General features: G+C 36.6%; 1 protein-coding gene across 2 annotated transcripts in view; it reads left to right on the top strand.

The window, feature by feature from the left end:
- UBA6 (ubiquitin like modifier activating enzyme 6) overlaps positions 1-18,687 on the top strand; it is an 87,167-nt gene that overhangs the window by 41,856 nt on the left and 26,624 nt on the right. For both annotated transcript variants that reach the window (XM_032151881.2, XM_032151888.2), the window contains exons 14-17: positions 11,609-11,752; positions 14,037-14,104; positions 14,811-14,889; positions 16,084-16,164. In XM_032151881.2, the coding sequence (XP_032007772.1) occupies positions 11,609-11,752; positions 14,037-14,104; positions 14,811-14,889; positions 16,084-16,164 (372 nt within the window). The remainder of the gene's footprint in view (positions 1-11,608; positions 11,753-14,036; positions 14,105-14,810; positions 14,890-16,083; positions 16,165-18,687) is intronic.

Below are 18,687 nucleotides of genomic sequence, written 5' to 3'. Positions count from 1 at the left end.
TTCCGGGATCTGGAGGACCGTGGCACTCTTCTCACAACTCTACTAGGCAGTGTCAATGGGGACTCTCTGTGGGGGCTCCAACCCCATATTTTCCTTCTGCACTGCCTTAGCAAGAGGCTGTCCATGAGGGCTCCACCCCTGCAATAAACTTCTACCTGGACATCCAGGTGTTTTCATACATCCTCTGAAATCTAGGCAGAGGTTCCCAAACCTCGCTTGACTTCTGTGCACCCGCAGCCCAACACCATGTGTAAGCCACCAAGGCTTAGGGCTTGCACCCTCTGAAGCAACAGCCTGAGCTGTACATTGGCCCCTTTTAGCCACAGCTGGGACACAGGGCACCATGTCCTGAGACAGCACAAAGCAGCAAGGCCCTGGGCCCACCCCACAAAACCATTTTTTCCTATTAGGCCTCCAGGTCTGTGATGGGAGCAGCTGCCTTGAAGACCTGACATTCCCTGGAGACATTTTCCTGTTGTTTTGGCAATTAACATTTGGCTGCTTGTTATTTATGGGAATTTCTGCAGCTGACTTGAATTTCTCCTCAGAAAATGGATTTTTCTTTTCTATTGTATCATCAGGCTGCAAATTTTCCAAACTTATGCTCTGCCTCTCTTTTAAACATAAGTTCCAATTCCAAACCATCTTTTTGTGAATGCATAAAACGTAATGCTTTTAAGAGCACCCAAGTCACCCCTTGAACACTTTGCTGCTTAGACATTTCTCTGCCAGATACCCTAAATCATCTCTCTCAAGTTCAACTTTCCACAGATCTCTAGGGCAGGGACAAAAATGCCGCCAGTCTCTTTACTAAGGCATAATAAGAGTCACCTTTATTCTAGTCCCAACAGGTTCCTCGTCTCCATCTGAGACCACCTCAGCCTGGACTTCATTGTCCATGTCACTATCAGCATTTTGGTCAAAACTAATAAGTTCCAAACTTTCCCACATCTTCCTTTCTTACGAGCCCTCCAAACTATTCCAACCTCTGCGTTTTCCAGTTCCAAAGTGACTTCCACACTTTCGGGTATCTTTATCGCGGCACCCCACTCTTTGCAGTACCAATTTACTGTATTAGTCTGTTCTCACACTGCATATGCTATATAAAATTATTATTATTTATATATTTATATATATTTCATATATTCCTATATAAATTACCTATATATATATTTCATATATTCCTATATAAATTACCCAAAACTGGGTAATTTATATAGGAAAGAGGTAATTGACTCACAGTTTCACATGACTGGGGAGGCCTCAGGAAACTTTACCATCATGGCGGAAGGCACAGGAGAAGCAGGCAGCTTCTTCACAGGGTGGCAGGACAGAGTGAGTGCAAGCAGGGGATCTACCAGACGCTTATAAAACTGTCAGATCTCGTGAAACTCACTAGCGTCAGAACAGCATGGGAGAACCACCCCCACCATCCAGTTACCTCCACCTGCTCCCACCTTGACATGTGGTGATTATGGGGATTACAATTCAAGATGAGATTTTGGGTGGGGACACAGCCAAACCATCTCAGGAAGTGAGAGTCTTAACATCAGTGGTAAAAGCTTTAATATCATATGTTCTATAATTACACAAAGAAAGAAATAATAAATGTACTGAAAACAGTGACTCACTAGCCATAATGAAAGACCTTTTATTGCATATATAGTGCTTTGAGAAAATAAAATGTATGAAAAGCTAGAAATAGATTGTAGAAGTCTGTGATTAAACAGAAGAATGTGATTAGAGATTTATCAAGTTTATTGATGGGAAATTTACATAAAGTAAATTTTTCACTCTTTTTGGCTGTGTAGTTATAAAAAATTTTGTACACAATTCAGATGTATGCAATTAATTCAAAGTGTACAGTAATGGATCCACCACCACAATCAAAATATAAACCATTCCATAATGCAAAAAAGCTCCCTCATGCCTCTTTGTAATTACCTCCCCAGCCCATAACCAAACCTTAGCATCCACTATAGATTTTTTCTTCTCCAGAATGCCATATAAATGCAATCATATAGTATGTGTAGCCTTTTGAGTCTGGTTTTTATCACTAAATATAATTAACTTGAGTTTTATCCATTTTGTTACATGTTCATTTCATCTTTTTTAACGTTTAAGTTTAGGGGTACATGTACAAGTTTGTTATATAGGTAAATTTGCATCATGGGGGTTTGTCATACATATTATTTCATCACCCAGGTATTAAGCCTAGTACCTGTTAGTCATTTCCCCGCCTCTTCCCACCCTCCAGTAGGCCCCAGTGCATGTTGTTCCCCTCAGTGTATCCGTGTGTTCTCATCATTTAGCTTCCACTTCTAAGTGAGAACACGTGGTATTTGGTTTTCTGTTTCATTATGTAGATGTACTACAGTTTGTTTTTACATCACTTGATGGAAAATATGGGCTGTTTCCAGTCTGAACAATTATGAATACAGTTATTACAAATACTTGCATATAGATTTTGATGTGGGCATGTATCTTTGTTTCTCTTATATACCTACCCTACCTACTTGGTTTCAAGTTTGCTATTGTGAATAGTGCCGCAATAAACATACGTGTGCATTTGTCTTTATAGTAGCATGATTTATAATCCTTTGGATATATACCCAGTAATGGCATTCCTGGGTCAAATGGTATTTCTAGTTCTAGATCCTTGAGGAATTGCCACACTATCTTCCACAATGGTTTAACTGATTTACACTCCCACCAACAGTATAAAAGCGTTCCTGTTTCTCCACATCCTCTCCAGCATCTGTAGTTTCCTTTTTAATGATCGCCATTCTAACTGGCATGAGATGGTATATCATTGTGGTTTTGATTTGCATTTCTCTGATGATCAGTGATGATGAGCATTTTTGCATGTGTCTGGTGGCTGAATAAATGTCTTCTTTTGAGAAGTGTCTATTCATATCCTTTGCCCACTTTTTGATGGGGTTGTTTATTTTTTGTTTTCTTTTTTTTTTTTTTGTAAATTTGTTTAAGTTCGTTGTAGATTCTGGATATTAGCCCTTTGTCAGATGGGTAGATTGCAAAAATTTTCTCCCATTCTGTAGGTTGCTGTTCACTCTGATGATAGTTTCTTTTGCTGTGCAGAAGCTGTTTAGTTTAATTAGATCCCATTTGTCTATTTTGGCTTTTGTTGCCATTGCTTTTGGTGTTTTAGTCATGAAGTCTTTGTCCATGCCTGTGTTCTGAATGGTATTGCCTAGGTTTTCTTCTAGGGTTTTTATGGTTTTACATCTTACATTTAATTCTTTAATCCATCTTGAGTTCATTTTTCTATAAGGTGTAAGGAAGGGATCCAGTTTCAGCTTTCTACATATGGCTAATCGCAGCACCATTTATTAAATAGTGAATCCTTTCCCCATGTCTTATTTTTGTCAGGTGTGTCAAAGATCAGGTGGTTGTAGATGTGTGGTGTTATTTCTGAGGCCTGTGTTCTGTTCCATTGGTCTATATGTCTGTTTTGGTACCAGTACCGTGCTGTTTTGGTTACTGTAGCCTTGAAGTATAATTTGAAGTAAGATAGCATGATGCGTCCAGCTTTTTTCTTTTTGTTTAGGATTGTCTTGGCTATGCAGGCTCTTTTTGTGGTTCCATATGAACTTTAAAGTAGTTTTTTTCCAATTCTATGAAGAAAGTCATTGGTAGCTTGATGGGGATGGTATTGAATCTATAAATTACCTTGGGCAGTATGGGCATTTTAACGATATTGATTCTTCCTATCCATGAGCATGGAATGTTCTTCCATTTGTTTGTGTCCTCTTTTATTTTGTTGAGCAGTGGTTTGTAGTTCTCCTTGAAGAGGTCCTTCACATTCCGTGTAAGTTGGATTCCTAGGTATTTTATTCTCTTTGTAGCAATTGTGAATGAAAGTTCACTCACGATTTGGCTATCTCTTTGTCTATAATTGGTGTATAGGAATGCTTGTGATTTTTGCACATTGATTTTGTATCCTGAGACTTTGCTGAAGTTGCTTATCAGCTTAAGGAGATTTTGGTCTGAGATGTTGGGGTTTTCTAAATATACAATCAGGTCATCTGCAAACAGAAACAATTTGACTTCCTCTTTTCCTAATTGAATACCCTTTATTTCTTTCTCTTGCCTGATTGCCTTGGCCAGAACTTCCAACACTATGTTGAACAGGAGTGGTGAGAGAGGGCATCCTTGTCTTGTGCCAGTTTTCCAAGGAAATGCTTCCAGTTTTTGCCCATTCAGTATGATATTGGCTGTGGGTTTGTCATAAATAGCTCTTTCTATTTTGAGATAACGTTCCATCAATACCTAGTTCATTGAGAGTTTTTAGCATGAAAGGCTGTTGAATTTTTTGAAGGCCTTTTCTGCATCTATTGAGATAATCGTGTGGTTTTTGTCATTGGTTCTGTTTGTCTGATAGATTACGTTTATTGATTTGCGTACGTTGAACCAGCCTTGATTCCCAGGGATGAAGCCGACTTGATCATGTTGGATAAGCTTTTTGATATGCTGCTGGATTCAGTTTGCCAATATTTTATTGAGGATTTTTGCATCAGTGTTCACCAGGGATATTGGTCTAAAATTCCCTTTTTTTGTTGTATCTCTGCCAGGCTTTGGTATCAGGGCGATGCTGGCCTCATAAAATGAGTTAGGGAGGATTCCCTCTTTTTCTATACATTGGAATAGTTTCAGAAGGAATGGTACCAGCTCCTCCTTGTACCTCTGGTAGAATTCGGCTGTGAATCTGTCTGGTCCTGGACTCTTTTTGGTTGGTAGGCTATTAATTATTGCCCCAATTTCAGAACCTGTTATTGTTCTATTCAGAGATTCAACTTTTTGCTGGTTTAGTCTTGGGAGGGTGTATGTGTCCAGGAATTTATCCGTTTCTTGTAGATTTTCTAGTTTATTTGCATTAGAGGGGCTTATAGTATTCTCTGATGGTAGTGTGTATTTCTGTGGGATCAGTGGTGATGTCCCCTTTATCATTTTTTATTGCGACTATTTGATTTTTCTCTCTTTTCTTCATTAGTCTTGCTAGAGGTCTATCAATTTTGTCGATCTTTTCAAAACACCAGCTCCTGCATTCATTCATTTTTTTGAAGAGTTTTTTTGTGTCTCTATCTCCTTCAGTTCTCCTCTGATCTTAGTTATTTCTTGCCTTCTGCTAACTTTTGTATTTGTTTGCTCTTGCTTCTCTAGTTCTTTTAATTGTGATATTAAGGTGTCAATTTTAGATCTTTCCTGCTTTCTCTTGTGGGCATTTAGTACTATAAATTTCCCTCTACACACTGCTTTGAATGTGTCCCAGAGATTCTGGTACGTTGTTTCTTTGTTCTCATTGGTTTCAAAGAACATCTTTATTTCTGCCTTCATTTCATTATTTACCCAGTAGTCATTGAGGAGCAGGTTGTTCAGTTTCCATGTAGTTGTGCGGTTTTGAGTGAGTTTCTTAATCCCGAGTTCTAATTTGATTGCACTGTAGTCTGAGAGCAGTTTGTTGTGATTTCTGTTCTTTTACATTTTCTGAGGAGTGTTTTACTTCTAATTATGTGGTCAATTTTAGAATAAGTGTGATGTAGTGCTGAGAAGAATGTATATTCCGTTGATTTGGGGTGGAGAGTTCTGTAGATGTCTGTTAGGTCCACTTGGTGCAGAGCTGAGTTCAAGTCGGATATCCTTGTCAACCTTCTGTCTTGTTGCTCTGTCTAATGTTGACAGTGGGGTGTTAAAGTTTCCCATTATTATTGTGTGGGGGTCTAAGTCTTTGTAGGTCTCTAAGGACTTGCTTTATGAATCTGGGTGCTCCTGTATTGGGTGCATATATATTTAGAATAGTTAGCTCTTCTTGTTGAATTGATCCCTTTACCATTATGTAATGGCCTTCTTTGTCTCTTTTGATCTTTGTTGGTTTAAAGTCTGTTTTATCAGAGACTAGGATTGCAACCCTTGCTCTTTTCTTTTTTTTTTTTTGCTTTCCATTTGCTTGGTAGATCTTCCTCCATCCCTTTATTTTGAGCCTGTGTGCCTCTTTGCATGTGAGATGGGTCTCGTGAATACAGCACACTGATGGGTCTTGACTCTTTATGCAATTTGCCAGTCTGTGTATTTTCATTGGGGTATTTAGCCCATTTACATTTAAGGTTAATATTGTTATATGTGAATTTAATCCTGTCATTATGATGTTAGCTGGGTTTTTTGCCCATTAATTGATGCAATTTCTTCACAGCATCAATGGTCTTTTCCATTTGGCATGTTTTTGCAGTGGCTGGTACCAGTTATTCCTTTCCATGTTTCTGCTTCCTTCAGGAGCTCTTGTAAGGCAGGTCTGGTGATGACAAAATCTCTCAGTATTTGCTTGTCTGTAAAGGATTTTATTTCTCCTTCACTTATGAAGCTTAGTTTGGCTGGATGTGAAATTCTGGGTTGAAAATTCTTTTATTTAAGAATGTTGAATATTGGCCCCCACTCTCTTCTGGCTTGTAGGGTTTCTGCCAAGAGATCTGCTGTTAGTCTGATGGACTTCCCTTTGTGGGTAACCCAACCTTTCTCTCTGGCTGCCTTTAACATTTTTTCCTTCATTTCATCCTTGGTGAATCTGACAATTATGTGTCTTGGGGTTGCTCTTCTCAAGGAGTATCTTTGTGTTGCTCTCTGTATTTCCTGAATTTGAATGTTGGCCTGCCTTGCTGGGTTGGGGAAGTTCTTCTGGATAATATCCTGAAGAGTGTTTTCTAACTTGGTTCCATGCTCCCTGTCACTTTCAGTTACATCAACCAAATGTAGATTTGGTCTTTTCACATAGCCCCATATTTCTTGGAGGCTTTGTTCATTTCTTTTTACTCTTTTTTCTCTAATCTTGTCTTCTCGCTTTATTTTATTAATTTGATCTTCAATCACTGATATCCTTTCTTCCATTTGATCGAATCAGCTATTGAAGCTTGTGCATGCATCGCGAAGTTCTCATGCTATGGTTTTCAGCTCCATCAGGTCATTTGAGGTCTTCTCTACACTGTTTATTCTAGTTAGCAATTCTTCTAACCTTTTTTCAAGGTTTTTAGCTTCCTTGCAATGGGTTAGAACATGCTCCTTTAGCTCAGAGAAGTTTGTTATTACCAACCTTCCGAAGCCTACTTCTGTCAACTCATCAAAGTCATTCTCCATCCAGTTTTCTTCCGCTGCTGGCGAGGATCTGCAATCCTTTGGAGAAGAGGCACTCTCGTTTTTGGAATTTTAGGCTTTTCTGCTCTGGTTTCTCCCCATCTTTGTAGTTTTATCTACCTTTGGTCTTTGATGTTGGTGACCTACAGATGGCGTTTTGGTGTGGATGTCCTTTTTGTTGATGTTGATGCTATTCCTTTCTGTTTGTTAGTTTTCCTTCTAACCGTCAGGCCCCTCAACTGCAGGTCTGTTGGAGTTTGCTGGAAGTCCACTCCAGACCCTGTTTGCCTGGGTATCAGCAGTGGAGGCTGCAGAACAGCAAATATTGCCGAACAGCAAATATTGCTGCCTGATCTTTCCTCTGGAAGCTTCGTCCCAGAGGGGCACTCCGCTGTGTGAGGTGTCTGTCGGCCCCTACTGGGAGGTGTTTCCCAGTCAGTCTACATGAGGGTCAGGGACCCACTTGAGGAGGCAGTCTGTCCATGCTCAGAGCTTGAACGCCAGGCTAGGAGAACCACTGCCCTCTTCAGTGCTGTCAGACAAGGACATTTAAGTCTGCAGAAGTTGTCTGCTGCCTTTTGTTTAGCTAAGCCCTGCCCACAGAGGTTGAGTCTATAGAGGCAGTAGGCCTTGCTGAGCTGGGGTGAGCTCCACCCAGTTAAAGCTTCCCGGCTGCTTTGTTTACCTACTCAAGCCTCAGCAATGGCGGACACCTGTACCCCTGCCAGGCTGCAGCCTCGCAGGTGGATCTCAGGCTGCTGCGCTAGCAGTGAGCAAGGCTCCGTGGGTGTGGGATCCACCAAGCCAGGCACAGGAGAGAATCTTCTGGTCTGCCGGTTGCTAAGATGGTGGGAAAAGTGCAGTATTTGGGCGGAAGTGTACCGTTTTTCCAGGTATAGTCTGTCATGGCGTCCCTTGGCTAGGAGAGGGAAATCCCCTGACCCCTTGTGCTTCCTAGGTGAGGTGACGTACCGCCCTGCTTCGGCTCACCCTCCATGGGCTGCACCCACTGTCCAACCAGTTCCAGTGGGATGAAGCAGGGACCTCAGTTGGAAATGCTGAAATCACCTGTCTTCTGCTTCAATCTCGCTGGGAGCTGCAGACTGGAGCGGTTCCTATTCGGCCATCTTGGAGGACCAAGACCATGTTTAATTTTATAAGAAACTGCCAAACTGTTTTGCAAAGTAGCTGTACCTTTTTGCATTCTCACCAGAAGTGTATGAGTATTTCAGTTGTGCTGCATCTTCCTTACACTCTGTGTTGACTGTTTATATGATTTTAAACATTTTTATGTGTGTGATAGTATCTCATTTTGGTTTTCATTTTCATATCACTGGCCATGAATTTGAATATCTTTTAATATGCTTATTTGCCATTCATATCTCTTCTTTAATAAACTGTGTTTTAAAATCTTTGCCTGTTTTTAAAATAGCTTTTAATTATTGGTTGAGAGAGTTTTTATATGTCTATCTATTTGGATATAAGTTCTTTATCAGATACATGTTTTACAGTAGTCTCTGAAATTCAGTTTATCAAATCACAAAAAGAATACTTTTTGTGGTTTGTGCTTTTTTGTGTTGAGCTTTTTTAACACAGGGTCAAAAAGCAGTTTTCTTCTAGACAATTTATATTTTTTGTAATTTTATAAGTTCATTTTTGCATATGGTGCAAAGTATTGATAAAGACATGATCATACGAAGTACAGATCAGTGTACATGACTTTACACTAATTTTGTGCACTCTTTTGTAGTTTTATGAGTTTGTCTTTATATACTGCACAAAGTATAGATGAAAGTTAATTTTTTTGTATATGAATGTCCAGCTATTCCAGCCCATTTGTTGAAAAGGCTATTCTGTATTGAAATGTCATGGCATTTTTGTCAACAGTTTTTTTACCATGTATATATAGGTTTATTTCTGTACTCTATTAATAGTCTTCATGTTGTTTCTGTCCTTTTGCCAGCTCCATCCTGTCTTGCTTATTGTGGCTTTTATATTAAGTCTTGAAATCAGGTTTAGCCTGTTTCTCAAAAAGAGCTCAGAATTATGGTATTCCCTGAGTTTTTGTATGTTTCCTATTTTTTCTGTAGCTTTCATACTTGTAAGCTTGGCTAGATGTAAAATTCTGGGCTCTTTGTTCACTGGTATCTTGCTTCATATTTTGCTGTTGAAAAATAAGATGCCAGCTGAATTTTCATACTCTTAGAAGTAATCTAGTCTTTTTGCTTTAAGGCCCTATGTGTTTAATCTTTGTCTTCATCTAATAGTTTTACCAGGTTATATCTCAGAGTTGATTATTCAGTAAAGTTTCTTACGTACACCATAAGCCCATTTTGATACGCAGAGTCAAATGTTGTTTAATTATTTCTTTTCTTTTCTGGAAGGGTAGAATGGATCATTTCTGTTCTTAGTTTTTAAATTCCTGATTCAAGGTTTTTTGTGTTGTTTTTTTCCCCTACGTTGCCAAGTGCTTGTTAAGAATATATAATTCACTTAAATATCCTCTGACTTTTGGTTAGTTGTGGGGGTGTGGATTTTCGGTAGCTGAAATGTTTTGATTCTGGTTTTCTATTTTCTTCTTACATTAGCTTTGTATAGTAGAATGCTTTTTGTGCTTATTGTTTGGACAGCGTAAGGGTTTTAGGTGCTTTTTAGATTCCTATTTTTGTAGTACTCTCTTCTCTTAGGATACTGAAAAGGAGCTTTTAATGGATGACGTTTTTGTGGTGGAGAGGTATTGGTGTGTTTCGTAGGTCTCTTTGATTTTTACCAAATTCTTAACATCTCTCTCTTTAGCTTTCTCTCTCAAAGAATGTCTCCCCTCTTTTGTTTACATCTTTCTCTCCCAGGATGACATTCTTTGACAGCTGAGATCTGCCACCAGTTTTATACCTCTCATCAATATTTTCTGCACGTAGTGTGGGTCTTTCTTTTTCTTAGGACTGCGTTTTGTTACCATTAGGCCTTTCACTCTCTTCTGTGATCTCTTCGTATTTTCTGCTCTCTGTCCGAGATTGTAGCAATGTGAAATCCAGAGAGATGCTGATGGAGTTGCAATCTGTCTTTCTACTTCCAAGTAATTTGAAATTTATAATGTTCTGTTTTCTAGTAATACTGAAACCCTGTCACTGTTTTATTTCTCTTCTTGTGATTATGCATATGTTTTGGAGATTATTTGGGGAAATTTAGCTATAGGCTGCTGTCTTTATCCTATGGTAACCAAAAATTCCCAAAATTTAGATGTTTGTTTACTAAAAAATAAAGAATCCTAGGAGGTTGCATAACGTAATGCTGAGAATAAACCTATAAAGTTGGACTTTTTGGGTCCAGATCCTGGCTTCACCATTTACTAGCTATAAAATCTTGAATAAGTTACTTAATTTTTCAATGTTTCAGTTTTCTTACTTGTATAATAGAAATTATATTTATAAGGATTATTTTGAAGGTTATGTAAGGACTTAATATATAACCTGGCATGGTAAGTGCCCACTTACACTGTTATTATCATTCTCATTATTGTTTTTAATATTATCACCACCAACAATATCTGCATTCAAAAATTGCAGAATTTAAATTGTAATTGATCTTGGTTGAGGCTAGTGCTCAATAGTTGTAAATAATGAGATATAGAAAGTTGAAATGGAGGGGTGGAATAGTAAGTAGTAACCATTTTGTGTCACAAATATTTTTGAGAGTGTAATAAAAACTTCTCTTCCCGCTCCTATGTGTACGAGAACTCTTCCTTTACATAGGATTTCAGAAGATTAATTAGGCAAACTTGAAGTTTATTGATAAAATTAAGATTACTGATGTTTAAAGAATAGGAAGAGAAAGAAAACAGGGCTCGTGAAAAGATCTTTGTCACATATAAGAAATTGTGCTAAAATAATAGATCTAAAATTCAGTTTTCCAATATTTCCTTTAAAATGTTCTGTTTTGAGATACATAACTTTTAAGTGTAATTGAAAACATTATCTCTAAGTGTATTGTGTTATTATTCATTGCAGTTTTTATTTACAACTTTCAACACAAACTGATAGCTTATCATTTTTAAGATCATTTTATTTTCGTTTATCATAGTTCAGGGTTTTTTCATAGTAGTTTTCATTAACAAACATTTTAAATAAAGTCTGTTTATTTGTAAATATGTCTGACTGGCATCACAGAACTGTTCTTTGACAAAAACTATAAATGGTAGATATTCGAGTTAATTATAAATGATGCCCTAGAGTGACATATAGAGTCCAAAAACAAAAATGGGCAGATACTAGTAAAGGGAGACACTACTTAATGTAACACGCAAATGGGTCTGTTATCATGAAATTGGGACATTTTTAGAGCTATTTAGTAGGGGAATTGAATAGCTTTTTTAGAAGTTAAGTTCTAATTCTCACATTTAGTCATTGGAATTTTAAGTGTACTGTGTAAATGCTGTTAATACTATTGTCTTTTATGGCTTTTGTTTTAGCCTGATGTAAATGCTGACATTGTGCATTGGCTCTCTTGGACTGCTCAAGGCTTTTTATCTCCACTTGCTGCAGCAGTAGGAGGTGTTGCCAGCCAAGAAGTATTGAAAGCTGTAACAGGAAAATTTTCTCCTTTGTGCCAGTGGGTTAGTTCTGAGTTTTTAAAGTTGAATTCTTTACTCATGAAATGGAATGTGTTACATATTATGATGTAGTATTAATATATTAGAAAAGCGACCTTAAAATACTTTTTGATGCATGAAAGAGATGCAAGCAGTATGCCACCAACACTTGATTCTGTGATTGAAATTAACAGGATGATATTTTAGGGCTATTGAGATATAACCCAAAGTTGCCTTCTCAAATGTATTTCCCTTAGTTGTGATAGTAAGGGAATGAATGTTCTATCCTTACAGGTAATTGTTCTCCAGTACCATAAGCTTAGCATTCTCGGGCTCTCAGGACTCTTGAATTTGTTCCATGGAATCTTTTACTATCATGAACCTTCGGGTTCCCTTTCTAGGTATAAACTTACAAAAGTGGAAAACATGGGAGTAGTACAGGTTTTAGAGTTGCTTGGGGTATGAACATCACAAGATGGGATAAAAATCCCCATTTCTTTTGCCAGCAGGAATAATTGGCACAAGGTATGAAAGGATACTGCCTCTAGGCCCTCTCTCTGTTGAAACACCATAAACATTTTGAATACAACATTTATCATTTATTTTATTTTATTTTATTTTTTTTTTGAGACGGAGTCTCGCACTGTCACCCAGGCTGGAGTGCAATGGCGCGATCTCAGCTCACTGCAACCTCTGTCTCCGGGTTCATGCGATTCTCCTGCCTCAGCCTCCCAAGTAGCTGGGATTACAGATGCAGACCACCACACCTGGCTAACTTTTTGTGTTTTTAGTAGAGATGGGATTTCACTATGTTGGCCAGACTGGTCTCAAACTCCTGAACTTGTGATCCACCCACCTCAGCCTCCCAAAGTGCTGGGATTATAGGCGTGAGCCACTGCACCTGGCTCATTTTTTTATATTTTAAAAAGTACTCACATAATGCTATTTTTGCTGCTGAATTATTTATTTCAACACAGAATGCAAGTACATTAGTAAAAATCTGGTTTAAAGATAACCATTAGGGCAGGCATGGTGGCTTATGCCTGTAATCCCAGCACTTTGAGCGGCCGAGGCGGGCGGATCACGAGGTCAGGAGTTGGAGACCATCCTGGCTAACATGGTGAAACCCCGTCTGTACTAAAAATACGAAAAATTAGCTAGGCATGGTGGCACGCCCCTATAGTCCCAGCTACTCGGGAGGCTGAGGCAGGAGAATCTCTTGAACCTGGGAGGCGGAGGTTGTAGTGAGCCGAGATTGTGCCACTGCACTCCAGCCTGGGCGACAGAGTGAGACTCTGTCTCAAAAAAAAAAAAAAAAAAAAAAGATAACACCATGAGAAATAATAAAATAAAAATTAATTGTTAATATAGATTCTGTGTTATAGTAAAATAACCATTTGTTCATGTTCAAATTTAGCCACACAAGTTACTTAAATGAAAATGAGAGTAAGACTCAGTTCTTTTCTTCGTTAACTTAAATTAATTCTCTTTGGTATTTTTAAAAATGCTGAAATTTTGGTTTCCTAGATTATTTTCCTATAGTGTGTGAAATTATAGATGACATACACATACACATAGTATGTATAATTATAGATTATATATCCAAGCTGAAAAATAAATACAGAGTAGGTACTTTCTTCTCAAAAAGTAATCAAATTATGGCTGGGCACGGTGGCTCACGCCTGTAATCCCAGCACTTTGGAGGCCAAGGTAGGCGGATCACCTGAGGTCAGGAGTTGGAGACCAGCCTGACCAACATGGTAAAACCCCCATGTCTACTAAAAATACAAAAAAATTAGCCGGGCATGGTGGCGCGTGCCTATAGTCCTGGCTACTCGGGAGGCTGAGGCAGGAGAATCACTTGAACTCAGGAGGCAGAGATCACACCACTGTGCTCCAGCCTGGGCAACAGAAAGACTCTGTCTCAAAAAATCAAAAACAAAAAACAAACAGTAATCAAATTACTTATTCAAATGTAGCTGAAATCGAATGGGGGCGTCTAAAGCTTTTGTGTAGTTATGAAAAATAGATTTGGAGGTGAAATTTCCTTTGGTTTAAAATTAGGGTGGCTAAGTGACATGAATCAAATTCTATCTGTCAGCAGTTCATTCAGATTTTACCATTATTTTAATAAGAGAATATAGAAATGTATATTATATATTTTTAATTATATTTTTAAATATTTTACTCTGAATTGCCTTTTTTTATTATTTTTTCCTTCATGACTATTAAATAACTGTAAAGAAGCTTTTTTATAGTAATTTAAGTTTTATACATAATAATTATGTTTTTAATCTTCTACTTTAAGTTATATCTTGAAGCAGCAGATATTGTTGAATCACTCGGCAAACCTGAATGTGAACAATTTCTCCCACGGTAATAATGAAATTTCTCTTGCTTTTACTAACAGGCAAATAGATTTTAAAAGTTTTGTCTAAACATACCTTTGTTTTATATGTCTTTTCTCCTAAATCACTTTTGTAGTTGTTTTTTCTCTACTTAGGAATCATTTTAAGTGTCATAATAATGTCGTATCTCTTTACTACTTGATAAGTAGTGAATGCAAAGTTTTAAATTGTATGCCGTGAGAATGGTTAGCATTTAAAATACCATGGTGATGTTAGATGGAAAAAAACTGCTATCTGTAGTCTTTATTTATATAAGTAATTCTTCACCTTTTTGGGTCATAAATCTTTTTGAGAATGAAAAGTTTAGAATTATTCTCCTGAAAATACGCATCACCCAGATTTCTGCCATTGATTTAAGTGGGTTATCAGCTCCAAAGCCCATCCATAGATTCCTCTAAGAACTTTCCTTAAAAATCTCTGGCTTAGGAAAATTTTTTTTCTAGATAAACCAAAGTCACCTTCACTTAAGTCATTTGTATTTAGACTATTAAGCCAAATGGAAAAAGGAAAAATGGATTTCTTTATGGGGGCTTTTCTTTTTCAATTAAGATTGGTTAGGGGAAACTTTTAAAGAATATTTCCTTTTAAAGTACAACATTAAATTGGTATTAATGACAGTGAAACTAATTTTACTGTTTTTTATTTCTGCTTTTTGGTATATGTTTTTTTTTCAGAGGAGATAGATATGATGCCTTAAGAGCCTGCATTGGGGACGCTTTGTGTCAGAAACTGCAAAATTTAAGCATCTTCTTAGTAAGTATCAATAATCATTGGAATAGTATATTCAAACTGCTATCGTATATCAACTTAATTCATTGAAACAAATTTGACTCTAAGTGTGTAGAGTACAAGTGATTAGTTGTAACCGAGACCATGCGGCCTGTAAAGCTGAAATTATTTACTGTCTGGCCCTTGACAGAAAAAGTTTTCCATCCTCTGGTCTAATAAATATATTTAAAGTAAAAGTATGAGTATGATAATTTCAAAAATTAAATTATTTTCTAGAAATATGTTTGAAAATTGGTGGTTTTTTTATTTTTTTTCTCACTAAATGAAGGAATATAGAAATGTATTCTGTATTTTTTTTTTTTTTTTTTTTTTTTGAGACAGAGTCTCGCTCTGTCACTCAGGCTGGAATGCAGTGGTGTGATCTCGGCTCACTGCAACCTCTGCCTCTGGTTCAAGTGATTCTCTTGCCTCTGGTTCAAGTGATTCTCTTGCCTCAGCCTCCCAAGTAGCTGGGACTACAGGGGCGTGCCACCACGCCCAGGTAATTTTTGTATTTTCAATAGAGACAGAGTTTCACCATATTGGCTAGGCTGGTCTCGAAATCCTGACCTCCTGATCCGCCCTCCTCAGCTTCCCAAAGTGCTGGGATTACAGGTGTGAGCCACCCACCCAGCCTATTCTGTATTTCTTAATTGTCTTAGTGCATTGGCAGGGAAATTTTCCCCAATAACATAAAACAATTCTCCCTGCCATTTATTAATTATTAAAATTAGCCCTGAAAATTACTGCTTATTCTTATTAATCATCTTTAAAATAATGTTTTAAAAATCAACTGTTAACTGAGCTTTTTACATGCATATGGAATCTAGTATTATCAATTTTAGATAATAGTAGAAGTCTTAGAATAGTTTTATTCAGTAAATGAGTTTTGAGAAATGTCCAAAAGCGAGGAATCTTTTTTTTAATGTTGTACTAACATTATATTGTGTTTATTTCTATCTTACATAAGCAGTTCAATGTTTAAATTTTATTTGGAATTTTTAAATGTCTTCTGTTTAAAGAAATTGTAAAATTATGCTTTTCCTTATTAAGTTTATACTTTTTTTGTTGTTGTTGAAACACAGTGGTAAAATTAACCTGCTAAATATTTCAAAGTAAAATGATTCACAAATAGCCAGGTTATTTTAATCTGATATATACCATTTTTCTCTTCCATAGGTAGGGTGTGGAGCTATAGGCTGTGAAATGTTAAAAAATTTTGCTTTACTTGGTGTTGGCACAAGCAAAGAGAAAGGAATGGTAAGATATCAATCCTTGAGAGTTAAAAGTTTATATTTCTGTTGTTGCCCTTTTTCCAGCTGTATTTGACTGTATAAATCTGAAGTATCAATTTTTCGAAAATAGAGCATTAAACAAAATTGGAAGATTCTCATGCCCTTTTGACCACTTTTCAAAACTTATGTTACCTTGTAGCAAATTACTTCTCTTTCCCTTGTAGCAAATTAATTATTTTCTCAGTTTCCTTCTCTGCTACTGTGAAACTGACATTTGTACTACCTATCTCATAACGTTATTGTGATGATCAAATGTGAAAGGGCTTTGCAGACTATAAAATATGTTGTTGTTTCTGTTAGATAGTGTTTATTGTTAAATGTTTAAGACAACTGAGGCTAACATTACAAAGTTGCAGAGTACTCAGATGTAGTTTCAATTAATAAGTATTAAAAGTAGTGGGAAAAATATAAAGCTCAGTGTACAATTTAAATTCTTAAGACTCTAAATGTGAGTTAATTGCAAGCCATGTCATATATTTAAATAGAAATTTATTTGATTGGTGCTGTTTGCCTTTTAAGATGAACTATATTCCATTAGTGATTTCATAGATATATCAAGGTGACTAACAGAAGACTGATTAAATGGTTAAAATTTATATGATAGTTCACCTTTTATAAAAGTTTATTGATCTTAGCTTATTATTCCAATTCAAAAGAGCATACATTACTATTGTAGTTACAGGCAGACGTTCTATGTTTATATTAACATTTCCTAAATACTGCTTCACAAACCACTATTACTTGTGGTGATTTTAAAAAGAAAAAAGTCTTTGGTTACATCAGTTTAGGAATCACCTAAATGCTTTAACTCCTTGGAAATTCATGATGCACACTAGCATATAAAGGTCAGGAAAAGAACTGTAGTGAAGAAACCTACTGACTTCAAATAACAAAACAAGATAAGTTAATGTGGACATGATTCTCTACTACTGGAAACACAGGCTTACTATATACATTTTTTTTAAGTGTAATGTAGCCAAGCTGAAAAGAGAAATTCCCAGGTCCCAGGAACCAAGAGAGAAGAAAAAATCCTAAGTTGAAAGCCATGGGGACTTACAAGTGTTTCTATCTTGAATGTCTGTCCAAAACTTTAAGTAAAAACAGAAGTCACTAATGAGAAATTGAAACTCAGAGCATGTACCACACCAGGGTGAGGGGTCCAAAATGATATCATATAAAAACTTAAAGCAGAGAACAGAATGTAACAAATTTAAGACCACTAAAACTTACAGCCTTTAAAGCAAATATAAAACTGCATCATGATGATAATAACACACTCAGGACTATGCAGAAAAGTTAGCCTTCATTAAAGACAATTCAGATTAAAAAATGACTATTCACTAGAAAGGGAACCACCACAAGAATCAGCCATGGCAAATAAAAGAATTAGTCTCCTAAGAATTACAGATGATAAGTGCTACCAATAATAGAATATTTTACAGAAAATAGAACAAACTTTAAAGTTAAAAATGATCAGAGATAAAGAGGACTAGAAACGGGAAAAAAAGGCATTGAAATTTTTACAGAAAGCCAAGTAAGAATTTCTGTGTAATCACTAATGTTAAAATTTAAATATAACTGAGGTGAGAATGGACAAATCGAAGATAAATATAAATACCCAGAATGCAGTGCAGAAAGATATCCGTTTTTAATGAAAGAAGTGCTTTTGCAAGGTCCAACATAGGTCGAGTAGAATTTCCAGAGATAAAGATAAGGGAGAAGAAGCAATATATTCCAAAGATAATGACAAAAGTTCTCAGAGTTAAAGAAAGACAAGTGTTTTCAAATTGGAAAGATAAACTAGTACCAAACAAATCAAAAGCAAAGATTAAAAAAAGAGATTGCATAATAGACTTTTCATCAGCAATAAATGGAAGATAATGGAAGCATATCTTCATAGTGTAAGGGAAAATTACTATTAACCTAGATTTCCATACTCAGTTCAAGAGGGAGAGCAAAGATAGCTGACAAATAAAATGATGAAAGATTACTACCACTTATTGGTTCTTACTGAAAGATGTTAGGTTGTGTGGGCAGTGTGTAAAGGGCATTTGTCAGCATTCTTTGATTTACATGAATATTGATTTTTTAAAACCTTAGAGTGAGATGGTTAAAAGTTTTAAGTGTAACTGATCTCATGGAAAGCAGACTGGAGAGTTCTAAATTAAATGATTTAGATATTCTCGGTTTTCAGGAAGATAGAAATTTTAATTAATTTTAGATCTGAAGTCACATAAGCATGTTAAAATTTTGAGCATAACCACATAACATTAGGCACTTAGCTTCTAAACCAGTTTGGGGAGTTGGGGGCAGTAGGAATCAAGAAAACTTGGTCAGTCCAGTACAAGGCAAAAATAGAGGGGAATGAAAAGCAGAATTGGAGGAGGTGGAAAGAAAAAGCCTTAATATCAGTGAACAATGAATTGATTACGCTTTTTTGTTAAAAGATATTTTCTGTTTGATTTTTTCCATTAAAAGACACTCCCTA

The sequence above is a fragment of the Hylobates moloch genome, unplaced genomic scaffold, assembly GCF_009828535.3.
Source record: "Hylobates moloch isolate HMO894 unplaced genomic scaffold, HMol_V3 SCAFFOLD_2, whole genome shotgun sequence".
NCBI classification, from domain to species: domain Eukaryota; kingdom Metazoa; phylum Chordata; class Mammalia; order Primates; family Hylobatidae; genus Hylobates; species Hylobates moloch.
The sequence above is the reverse complement of the archived record's forward strand: the minus strand, read 5'-3'. Positions and strand labels throughout refer to the sequence as shown.